This window comes from Alexandromys fortis, unplaced genomic scaffold, assembly GCF_014885135.2.
Source record: "Alexandromys fortis isolate MF-2015 unplaced genomic scaffold, M_Fortis_MF-2015_v1.1 scaffold_14, whole genome shotgun sequence".
NCBI classification, from domain to species: domain Eukaryota; kingdom Metazoa; phylum Chordata; class Mammalia; order Rodentia; family Cricetidae; genus Alexandromys; species Alexandromys fortis.
Window position 1 is genome coordinate 14623137 of NW_026067910.1, and position 12858 is coordinate 14635994.

At 37.0% G+C, this 12858-nt stretch overlaps 1 protein-coding gene across 1 annotated transcript in view; it reads left to right on the plus strand.

Moving 5' to 3' along the window:
* Nucleotides 1-12613, plus strand: part of Rspo3 (R-spondin 3) — an 85457-nt gene extending 72844 nt beyond the window's left edge. The window contains exon 5 of the mRNA XM_050138184.1: nucleotides 11395-12613. Within this exon, the coding sequence (XP_049994141.1) occupies nucleotides 11395-11588 (194 nt within the window). The 3' untranslated portion in view covers nucleotides 11589-12613. The remainder of the gene's footprint in view (nucleotides 1-11394) is intronic.
* Nucleotides 12614-12858: the final 245 nt, after the last annotated feature.

The following is a 12858-nucleotide window of genomic DNA, read 5'->3' on the forward strand; positions in this document are numbered from 1 at the left end:
CATGGTTGCCACGAAGAGATGTGAGAACATCTCTTTCCCACATGGAAGAATCTGCTGTGAGCCCATGTGCATAGCTGAAGAAAAAGGGGGGAAATCAAATGGGTTTTTATTCAGAACTCTTCAAAAACACTATAATTATATTACCTTATATCAAAGCATCAGTGCTTAGAGGCAAATACTGACCCAGGACTGGGAGAATGGATCACTGGATAAAACACTTGCCATGTGTGCATGAGTTCAGATCCCCAGAACTCCACTATAGGCCAGACAGGATCATCAGTTGCCTATAACCACATGGCTAGAGATTCTGCCTCAAGTAAATGAAATAAATAAACAGAGAAAGCTTTTAGGAAGCCCACATGTACACACACACAAATTAATGTACCCACACATGTGAACATGCAAACACACAGATTACATATACACATGCAAAAAATATTGACAAAATGATCAGTTCCCATTTCCTTACAAATGAATTAGATAAGGCAAAAAATATAACCACTTTTTAAGTGTTACAAACTAGGTGTCTTACTCAGGTTCATTTACTTCACCAATTAAAGAATTGAAAAGCAAAAAATTTTCAGACACGACAGGCGATAACTTGTAACAAATTTTATCAAATGTGAAGAAGTGTGCACACTGGGAAAAGCATGCAGCAAGAAGGCTCTTTTCAAAACGGAGAGAAACTTTAGTTTCCAAAATCCCCTTTTTCCCTGGAGGGCTGGGGAAGAAAGCGGGTTTGATGGGCAGAGTGTCCCTCCTCTTGTTTGGATTGGTCAGCTTAGAGGGTGAAGGGTGGTCTGACTGGCTCACCACAAATGTCCATGGCCTATCTCAGATTTCCAGATCAGCCAGAAAGTGGCCCAACATACAAAAGGAAACATACAGAGTCTTTTGTCCTGGTGTAGAAGTCAGAAGGATGCCATCTTTATGGCTTGTCTGTGCCCCCCACCTCTTTACCTGTCTGCCCATTGGGTATTTGTCTAGCATCTAGTCCCTCTGCTGGACTGGGAAAACATGACTAAACTCAGAAAGATCTGGAGCAAGAAAATGAAGATTCACAAAGAAAGCTTCGTTTGAAAATGGGAGCTTTCAGCGCAATTTACTCTATAGACACGACTATCAACCTTCCTAATAATTTTAACCTGGCACAAACAATTAGGCCATCTAGTTCATGAGGAAATGTATAAACACTTTTTTAAAGGGACTAAGTATAGTCAGGAACTATAGGAGGAATTTTTTCAAACTTATTGGGATGGCTCGATAGATGCTCTGAGCGATAATTACTATACTGATTACAAACAGTTTTACAGGAAAACTTACAGTTGATATGATTTATGGGCTTCAAATTTAGAATCTGCATGAGAGAAGTTTCTAAGAGTCTTTTCATTGTTTTTTAATGTTTAAATTACTGAGAAAACTTGCTGAAGTTATTTGAAAATATTACATCATCTTTCCAAACCACACTTGTGCCTTTGAGAATTCAACTAACTTCTGATCAAAATGCATCGCATGTGCAGACTTTTGTTCTTGTCATTATTGTTTAAACAAGTAAGCGTAACAGCTTAGTTACATGTCAGGATATTGTGTTAGATATGTTCAATAGTGGCAAGATGATTAGAAGTAACCGAGAAGATTCTGTAAGTTACATGTAAATTCTACATCATTTTATATAAGAGACTGGAGACTCCATGGGGTTTTCTACCCACTGGGACCCTGTCACCCATCCTTCCCCTCTACTGAGGGCAACTATATTTGACATAAAGATTACATAGATTTACAGGTATTCTCCAGCTATACTCTAAATGAGCAAGGACATAAAGTGGGGTGGATAGTGAGAAGGGAGACTGTATAGATTTAATATATTTAAAAAATTAATAAAAAGATGATAGTTTGGGGAGAAGTTGCAGTTGTTAAGAATACTTGATGCAGCCGGGCGATGGTGGCGCATGCCTTTAATCCCAGCACTTGGGAGGGAGAGGCAGGCGGATCTCTGTGAGTTTGAGACCAGACTGGTCTACAGAGGTAGTTCCAGGACAGGCTCCAAAGCCACAGAGAAACCCTGTCTCGAAAAAACCAAAAAAAAGAAAGAAAGAAAGAAAGAAAGAAAGAAAGAAAGAAAGAAAGAAAGAGAACACTTGATGCATAATCACAAAAACCTGATTTTAAATCCCCACCACTCCCATAAAAAGTTGGATGTGGCCATATACCATGGGCAGCTACAGGGATTTCTAGGACTTGCTGGCTGTCTGTCTAACTCTAGGTTTAGAAAGAGCTGCCTATCTCCCAGTCACCAGCTAGCTTTGCCCAAAATAATTACACAGAAACTGTATTCTTTTAAATACTTCCTGGCCCATTATCTGTAGCCTCTTATTGGCTAAATCTCACATCTTGATTAACCCATCTCTAATAATCTGTGTAGCACCATGAGGTGGTGGCTTACTGGGAAGATCCTAACCTGCATCCATCTCAGAGAGGAGAGCTATGGCATCTGCCTCACTTCCCTTCTTCCTAGCATTCTGTTGTGTCTACTCCGCCTATCTAAATTCTGTCCTATCAAAGGGCCAAGACAGTTTCTTTATTAACCAATGAAAGTAACACATAGACACATGACCCTCCTCCATCATCTAGGTTTAGTGGGAGACACTGGCAAGGGCAATAAGGTGGCGAGTCATATGACAGAACACATGAAGTCCTCCTTTCACCCTCTCACACACATTGTGAGCGTGCACACATACACGCACACATGTGCACATATAAAACACTTGGGCACATCAATTCATTAAGGAGCTTTTCATTAATGTTTTGAGATGATTAGGTCCAGATTAAAATTTTTTAGTAAGACATAACAACATTGCCAAGTACAATTTTATGATCTTTGAAATATTAATTTCAGTCATTGCCCACGAGTGCAAGGGTGGCATGAACAGGAATGTTTTGAGATTAATCAACAAGTTTTTGACTGAGTTTACAGCCTCTCTAAACAAGATGGAGCTGATGTTTGACACCACAAATAAAGCCAACAATTCATGGTTAGGTGGGTCCTGAGTCCTAGGGGAGTACTTATTACTGTTGTTCTGATAAATGAGGATAGGATTAAATCAAATCCTGATGGCTTATTGCTATACTTGTGGATTAGGGTGTCTCTCAGACCTCATCAGAGAAGCTTCCTTTTGAGGCAGATGGCAATTGACACAGAGACAATTAATACAACTGGTCAAGGCGCAGAGAATAAGAGATCCCACAGAGTACTCAGTTTTAAAAGGGACATCTGAATTGCACAGTGTTTCCTGGGCCTAAGAGGACAGTGGCACACATGACTCACAGTGATTGTGACTGTACGTGTAAGACATGAGTGCACAGATCAAGTTGGGCAAAATCCCACCACAGAGGCAGGAAGAAGTCACAAAATTCCCCCCTTCACTAGGGAGCTATTAGCAGTTGATGGCCCCTGGGACTAGGAGAATCAGGCTTTCTGTTTTTTTTGTTTTGTTTTGTTTTGTTTTATTTTCCCTCAGGAATTCGGCCCTTGAGAGGCTGTCAATGCCCCAACAGATGACTTATACCCATGCACATTACTGGAAGCACTAAGTGGACTAAACAGGTTTTTTAAAAAGGATAAATAAATAGGAGGAGCAATGAAAGGGAGGGATTAAAAGCATACTCGATCAAAATACATTCTTAAGCAGTAAAAACCTCTCCAAATACCTTGGAGTACCTTTATTTTAGTTTATAAACAGTATATAAAAGTTTATGTACTGGTATATAAAGCAACAAAAATATCCTATGCAGAATATTTTGAGGGAACTATAATATGCATTTTATAAGGTAGCTGTGAGTTTTATGAGTAAAAAAATAAATTTATAAAAATTTAATAAACTAAATTAGAATGAATTTAAATGTAATTTTGATATCAGAATTAATTTATATGCTTATCCAGTAAATAAAACTGTTTAAGACTCAACATCCAATTCAAAATGTGCTGTGTAAACATGCGCCAGTCAAGAACATTTCAACATGTAAATTAATGTGCTTGGTTCACTGTCCAAGAGTTTAGTCATCTGATCCAATATGGTGGAAGGTATTTCAAAGTTAATAGTACTTACACTTAAAATACTGAAATTGCTAGCTTTAACTCAATATTTAGCCTAACAGTTCAAGGGAAAAAAAAACTCATAGAAACAAATACTATTAAATTTAAGATATCTAATACAAAGTGCCGTGTCCTACTCTATTTAAAAATATTATGAACAGTAAGATTCCATTTACTTTTAAAATGAGCACATTTTAAATATTCTGAACAGTTCTGTTTTTAAGACACCTTTGGGTACTTTCTCCAGTTTTCACTTTGAATTTATTTAATCCTGAGAATTTGTACCAAGAAGACATGCTGTCTGGTAATACTCAGTGCCAGGAAGAGTTGCTCTAGGGCATATGCAGGCAAGGAGTAAAAGCTGGGATTCAAGCCAGCAGCGTTCCTGGGGTGGGATTGAGTCAGCTCTGTGTTTAGGGTCATAGAAAACTTTGTCAGCACAGGAACCGAAATTCAAATTTCAGATTCTGATTCTTCAGCTAATAATGAGCCTAAACAAGAGAAAGGAGGGGCAAAACTCTTAAAAGACTTTCTTAAAGATTTTGGAGAGACTCTCAGTTTGTTAAGAGCACTTTTTCTCGCAGAGCACCGAAGCTCTTAGATTGCCCAGGCTGATCTTAAACTTGAGCTTCTCCTTCCTGAGCCTCCTGAGTTAAGCGGCATTACGGGTTTGCACCCCCAGACCTGCTCCTAGCCTCTGCATCTTGATTGCAGCAGGAATCTTCTCTGGAGGTGCTGAGGGCACCTATGCAAGTAACTTAAGTAAACTAGCTGAGCCTAGGGAAAGTTTAGAAAAGCGAGGAAGACGCCCGGAAGAGGTCCTGTGGCCAGAGAATTAAACGTGAGTCTGAGGTAAGACAAGGAAGTCTAGAAATCGAGTTCTCATTCTTGGTGAACAAGTATATGAAATCAGAAGACACTATGGCGGTGCGGGGGCAGGGTATACAGGGATGAGCAGGAAGGGAAGTGTGAGGCCAGCCAAGTGGGTGAGGGATCAAGAAGGGACAAGTCACAGAGGACAAGGACACCGGGGAAGGCATTAGGAAGCCTGAGATTATCTGCTTTTTCACCTCTAAAACGTGCATGTAGTGTCTTACCTTAAGCGCTTTCTTCTTTCTCAACTCTGGAAAGAACACGATGTGGACAGACAGCACCTCCTTTCCAGTTGTGAGCAAAACACAGTCTAACTCTTAACAGAACCCAGTGACCAGAGCTGTCAGTGCGAAAATGGCTTCAGGAGAATATCCGTAAATAACAGTAGGCAGTAGAGTACGTAATAATGTGTCAGATTAACTTTCTCTGGCTAATTAATCAAAAGGGCCCTAGAAGTCAAGTTGAAAAGCCACAGGACTGATTTGTCTATGAACCCACCGAACACATAACTTGGAGAATAGCTTTAAATTTCAAGTTGAAGAAATCAAATGTCTGCCAGGTTGTCTATAAAAGATGTCTCGTCTGTGATTGTTTTTACTGTATTTCTTAAAATTACAGCAGAGGCAATAAGTGTGTCTATTTTAGTAAAAACAAACAGGAAAAAAAAGGGGGGCAAAAGGTTTGAATATGTTTCTCAAGTCAGCTCTACTGGGTAATAAGATAGCTGAGAAGGACATTTGGCCTTGAGGGCTTTCAGCTGTGTTCTTCACCACTGGGTCAAACTGTCCTGTGTTTATACAGCCCACAGGTCAAAGGCCTTTTAAGTATGTATCTACACAAGAGATCATAATGGCTGCATAAAATACTTGCTCTGGAGCAGCCCCCTCCCGTGCAACTATTCTCCACTGATTTATTAACTAAAACTAACAAAACTTGTAATCTTTATCCTTTGTACATAAAAGCATGCCTAAATTTGGGTTCACAAATCAGATGAATTCCTTTTAATATATAAAACCATGGGCTTCGGATTGGATCTCATTTTATAACTGAAGTCCTAGTGGTAAATTTGGTCTCTTTGGAGGCATAGTTCACTAGTTGGTTGGATCATGGAATTGGTGGTGTTTATTTCTCAGTCTAGAATGGGGAGTACACTTAGATTTTTGTTAAATTTTTTCGTTTAAGTTCTTAAGACAAGGAACTACTTAAAGTTCCTTAGCTCCCCCTACTGTCAGTTTTGAGAACTTCACAAATGAACCCCTTAAACATTTCAGTGGACAAAAAAAGAAAAACAAAAAAAAAGAAAAACAAAAAAAGACATGGCATTTATAATCTAAGTAACTGTCACTCGTGATTCCAGAAAAAAACCCTCTCAACTATTTTCCCATCGTGTTTTAAAAGAGTATTGAATGTTCCGTAAGGCTTATGTTTCCACATGGAAATATAATGTCTAATATATAATGTATAATATATATTGTAGAAAAAGAAAATAATTCAAGATATTTTCTGCCCTCAGCTAGTTTTGAAAGTTTATTACTTTTGTCAGAGTTGTACTTCTACATGTTTTTAAAAGATTATTTGCAAATAATCTTTATTTCCCACCTCAGTTCCTATTCTAAACGTACCTAACTTTAAAGCTGTCCTTACAAATTACTAGGATTAGTAGTAGTAAGTCAAAGCCAAATTTACATTTATTATGTAAAGTAACCATGTGATTTGAGCTAAATTTTCATTGTATATAATTAAGGAAATAGGGTACTCTATTTCTCTACAAATACAGTTCTTAGGTTCATCAGTTATCAAAATAGGCTCAGGAAGTTTTGTGTGTTGTGCACACACATAATTTGATATACATATATATATAATGTATGTAACAATGATAAAAAAAGATGCTGTCCATTTGAGAATGGCAGAAGGACATGGAAGGAATTTGAGGTGTGGTAGCTGTGAGGGACTGGAGGGAGCAAAGGGAGTGGAGACGAGATGTAATTTCAGGCAAAATCTTTGGAAATAAAAGAAAATATAAAAAGAAAAATGAAAGAATATAAAAGAAAGATAAAGTGAAACTAAAGTTGCTAATACAAGTACCTGGTGTGTCTTCACCAAACTACTGAGTCGTAGTCTCCAGCCACAGTCATCTATGTTCGGAACCTTGTCTATAGAAGGTTCTAGACAGAGCTTATGCAAAGGACTATGCATTTTCATCAGTAGAGAATAGTTTCACAATCTCAATACTATCTATTATCTACTCACATATGTAGTAATAATTTGTATTAAGTCCTTATATCATGTGTGGCTTTATTTTCTGCATAGAGATTTTAGTTGCTCTTTTGAAAAGTTAGTCTCTTAAGGGAGGGCATCAGGAGACGAATATGTCTAAAATGTGTTTTGTATGTGTGTGTGGAACTGTCAAAAATAAATTAACAGCATAAAACTGTAAGATTGAATTATAAATAAAATCTGTACTCCCTTTATGGATTTCATTACATATAACAAGTTTCTGGGAAATAAAATGGCACATATTAAAACATGCAGTTATTTTTTAATGCATCACCCAAACCTCAAAGCTCTGCTATGTTCTAGGATTCTGACAGTAGCCCTTAGAAGAGTTTTCATTACCACTGATGCTTTAGGACAAATTCTGAACATGGCAATTGAATCCAGTGCATCTCCGTAACTTCCTATATATAGACTCTGACCAAACCAAGGAGGTGTACTTTCAGTGTCCTAGGTCACCATGTCCTTGCACACTGTCACATGTTGACATATCGTTCACTGCCTACCTTGCCCTCTTCCTTCATCAGCTTCACAAACGCTTGTCTAAAACAAATTCTTTTAGGCTTGACTTAAACATCATCTAAAGAATTGCAGTAAGTCTCTATTACCTGATACCTGGGCTTTCTGTGAAGTCTGTGGTTGCCTCCACCTCAGTATAGGCATGGAACCATCTCATGCTTAAGCTCAGGCAAAAACATATCTTTGGCGTGGAGTGAAAACTTGCAACATGTCCATGCTTTATAATCACATTAGCTGCTGTTTTACGCATGACTAACATGTCAGGTACCATGGTAAGTGCTCTGCAAGCGTCTTACTTAGCCTTGAAACGTTTAGCAAAGAGAAAGGTTTATTTTTACTTGAAGTATCAGTTAATCCCGAGGCTTATCAGAAACTTGCAAAAGATTATGCAACTACTTGCAATAGACTTAGCTGAGCAGGGAGTTCTGGCCCTAAGGATGGTATTCTAAAACTTCACAGCAAGTGTCTCTCTACAAGGACCATCTTGCTCTAGTTTCTGTTTTTCTAAAAAGTCTCTCACAGGTTATGTAATAAACAATAGAAGCTTACTTATCACATGGATCGGAAGGTAAAAAGTCTAAGATTGCTGCTCCAGTGTCTTATGAGGACTCCGTGACTACGTGGTAAATGGCAGAAAGTTTGGTAGGTTTGTGTGAGGCAGAGAGAGGAACGGGGACCAAACTCATTCTTGTTATCAGTAATCTAATCCTGAAATAACTTATTGTCATGATAGCATCACAAATTTATTTATGAGGGTAGAGTTATCACAATGCAATCACCCTTTGAAGGTCCCTTTAAAAATGTGATTACCTGGCAATTAAATTTTACCATGAGTTCAAAAGGGAGGACATTCAAATCCTAGCAGGCTAAGATTGTACTCAACTCGTAATACCAATATCTCTTTGATTTCTACTCAAACCTCCTCCTTATACCTAAAACAGTGGGAAAAAATGAATGTTCTTTCAATCATTAGACCACTTCACATGAGTATCATATACATGTATATTCAGCAAAGGGCAATACACACACACACACACACACACACACACCAGATTGTTTTAATTGGAATGCTTAGTTTGCAAAATTGCAAAAGAGTCACAAAATAGCTATTAACCACATCAATGAAAACTCAGCAAGTCACTACAATAGACAGAGAAGGCCATTTAATGAAAACCTTACAAAATTATCCCAAATTGCACGTGATTTTTAATGGACTGCAGCCACTCTAGGCATTTGTATTTTATTTCTTGGACAAGAGTAAAATATATTTTTATGCAGAAAAAAATTGTGAATGTTTCCAACAACTAACACATGGCCTATGAAGAAAAAAATAATGCCATTTTTTTCTCTTCTGTAATAACCTTCTATTGGGCAGCAACCATGTACAATGTGGTAGTTTCCTATGGCTGTAGTAGAGCCTCCCTTTCCACACCCTACCCAGAGTAAATAGCTATTTCTTGGATAATAAAGCCATAATACTGAACTTCAAGACTTTTGCAAATATGTTTCTGGCTATCTTAAGAAATAATCTATAAGTTTGCTAATAAGCAGAAATGCTTTGGAAGTTGAATGTGCTGTCACAAATGGAGGGGGAAAAACATATAAATCAAGCCATGACCAAGGAAGAAACAATATATTTCTTATGTTTCTAAAACATTGTAGCTGGGATCACAGCTGTCATATGTTGGGTCATCATCAAGAGAATGTCAAACACGGAACTTCTGGGTAATTTTCATAAAAGTAACATTTTGTTTGAAGTCATTAAGTCCTGTAGAACATTGAAATAATTTTTGTTGTCTTTTTTATTTAAAAATTGATCTCTAACACCCTTGAGGTGCCTGCCACTCAATAGTATGTCACTCAATGCTTGCAAGAGTCTCTTGAGAAGAAACTTCAGAGCATGCAAACTAGAGTTCTATCAACCTGTGACGCTTTGTGGAGTTTAAATTATGCCACATAGTCACAAAGGGAGATTTTCTATTCATGTTTTTCTCTTGTTGTTTACTTACCTCAATTAAGTCAGCTCTGCAAATATGTAGTGTGGTCATTAAAACTAACAAAAAAGACCTGGGATCTATCAGTAGAGGTCTTCCAAATACCACAACAAACCTCAAAGTGAAAAGAAAACTGAAATTGGCTAATCAGTGGATCAGTAGTTCCGCTTCAACGTAATAGTTGACTGTTTTGTCTCACTCTATGTGCCTCAAATAATTTGATACTTACTTTACCCTCCTCTGAACTCTCATTTTTATTAACAGTTCTACCAGCATTCATAAATTGGACATGTATTTTGCTAAACTCAACAAGGCAAGTTTTCATGAAGTGATTGAAGGTTTTGTAAATACAGTCTCATGACAAAGCTATTCATGGCATAAAATTATTAATACAAAAAAGTGCAGTGACCTAGTATACATATGAAGTATTAATAACACCACTCCCTGGGATTCTGTAACCAAAGCACAAGAAAAAAAGGAGCCAAACCACTGAATTCAATATTTGCAGCCTGTTTCAGGACATGAAAATATTTTGGTTCTCTCACACAAATAATTTTTCCAAAATTCTTACATCCATAATGCCGCATTGTAGGCAGACTGATTTTAAATTTGTGTGGCTCTGGGTATGGGATAAACATTCAAGATTTGTCTCACTTTGGAGACTGATTGGCTCCAAGTTTTCATTTGTTATAAATTTATTTGGGTATAAATAATTTCTTACTGGTACATACGTGTTCCTTAAAAATTATAAAATTTATGTAAAAATTCATCTGGCAAAAGTTAGTTCCCTATTCTTAAGGAAATAGGGGGAAAAGTGTCCAATTTAGTGTCTTGGTAAAATACTCACCAACCAAAAATTTTCATGGTTATCTAATACAGTTGAATAAAATTTAATGTTCATGCTGGTGGCTCCATGTAGAGCAAAATGCCAACCTACATCAACCTTTGTAGTGTCATGATTTCACTTAAGAAACTACCTCATATATTAGTCTGAACTAAATCTATACTACAAACCCAGTTCAAGGTCAAGACCTTCCGTAGAATTCAGCATACATCGGAGAAATATCTGCTTGATTGATTAAAAACAGAGTCCCTGTAATTTACACCATAACAGTATTGATAACTTGTACTCAACACCATGCATACAGAGAAACTGCGATGCAAAGTAATTTCAGTTTGTACTAAAATAAAAAGCATAATTACCTTGGTATACATTATGGACTATTATTTTCAGATTTGTTATACAAATTAATTCCCTTCTCTTAGGTAACATGCAGATGTCACCACAGCTTGGAAATATGTAACTGATATTTGTAAATTTGAATATAAAATAGTGCCTTAAATATAAACCAGATAAATGTACAAATTAATAGAGTTTTCAGATGGATAAAAAAATCTATGTAAGTTTCCCTTTCAGTATACATAAGTGACTATCATGTAAAATAAATCCATTCATTCTTTTAGGCATAAAAATTCCATTGGTTTGACAAAAGGATCTAAGAGAAAGGTTTAAAGAGTATATATTTGTTATTTCTGAGTATAATATGCAACTTGAGAAAAAAACTGCTATTTTTAATGTTAGAATAAGCAAAGAGAATATAATTTAATAAAATGTATTAAATCAATGTCCTTTTATTTCAGGTAAAAAAGGAAGGGAGAGAAAACGGAAAAAACTCAATAAAGAGGAAAGAAAGGATACAAGTTCTGACAGCAAAGGTTTGGAGTCCAGCAGAGAGACCCCAGAGCAGCGGGAAAGCAAAGACAGACAGCAGCAGCAGACGAGAAAAGCCCAAGATAAACAACAAAAATCGGTATCAGTCAGCACTGTACACTAGAGGGTCCTGTGAGGTTCTTGTAGACTCATGATGCTGCTATCTCAACCAGATGCCCAGGACAGGTGTTCCAGCCATTAGGGTCACAAATGGACAATACATCAGTTACCGCTCTGTCTAAACAACATTCCGAATAGTTGCTATATTCTTCATACAAGCATAGTTAAAAGCAAAGAGCCAAACGTTCAAAGAAGGGATACTTTTAGATGGTTATCTTTTGTGCTTCTGTGTATTTTTAAAAGATGAGAAAATTTGTACATAATTATCAATAAGCTATAAGCTATCCTCAATGTAATGAGGACACCCAGAGAAAAAACATCTTTTCCCTATTAAAAAAAATTGTTCTTCGAGTATTGTCTTTAAGAAGCAAAAGATAATTCTGCAACTTCAAGATGTAGTATCCCTCCAAGGAAAGGTCAGGAGAGAGAAACATCGCTCCAAGCACAGGGTGGATTTGTCCAGGAGATCTAGTGAATGCTCAGAATTAAGGCCTGGTAATTGAAATCCTAGAGTTTATCATCAAAGAAACAAGTATTTTAAAGATGACTTCTATTGCCCTCATCCTGTACTTCTGCAAGAAACTGAGCATATATAAGAGAATTAAATGTACTGTGTGGGAACGGAGTGAGGCAAGCTGTGGACGAAGTGACAGAGCCGGAGACCATCTTTGCTTTTCAGTACTGTGAAGGGTTGTGCTCACCTGGAACAGGTCTCCAATCTATGGCAGCACTGTGTGGTTGATCGCCTGCTACACCTCGGTTTATATAAGTCTGTAAACATGTACCTGTAACTTTCTTCCAAAAGCAAAAACATACTTATTAGAAGAAAATTCTGACTTTATAGAGAACAAAACTAGAGTGAGGAGAATGTGACATGTTTGCAAAAGTGTGTGTTTTCTTTCTTAATGAAGGAAAAACGATTTTATTACCTGCTTAAGGGTCCATCTGGAACTAAAGGGATACTACTTTCTAACAAGGTGTATCTAGTAGGGGAGAAAGCCACCACAATAAATATATTTGTTAATAGTTTTTAAAGCTTCGTTCACTTTGTTTCATTGGGTAAGAGAGATTCAAGAACTAGGAAGGTGAAATACATTCTATGGGTGATCTTTTTCTGAAATAATTTAGAAGATGAGATTTTCAGTGCTCCCCCTTCAATATACCATTACCTGAGCCAATGGAAACTTACTTATGATATGCTAGAAGATATTTATTAATTTTCTTACATTAATAAAAAATGTATTATGGACACATGAGCCTACCTAAATGATCTC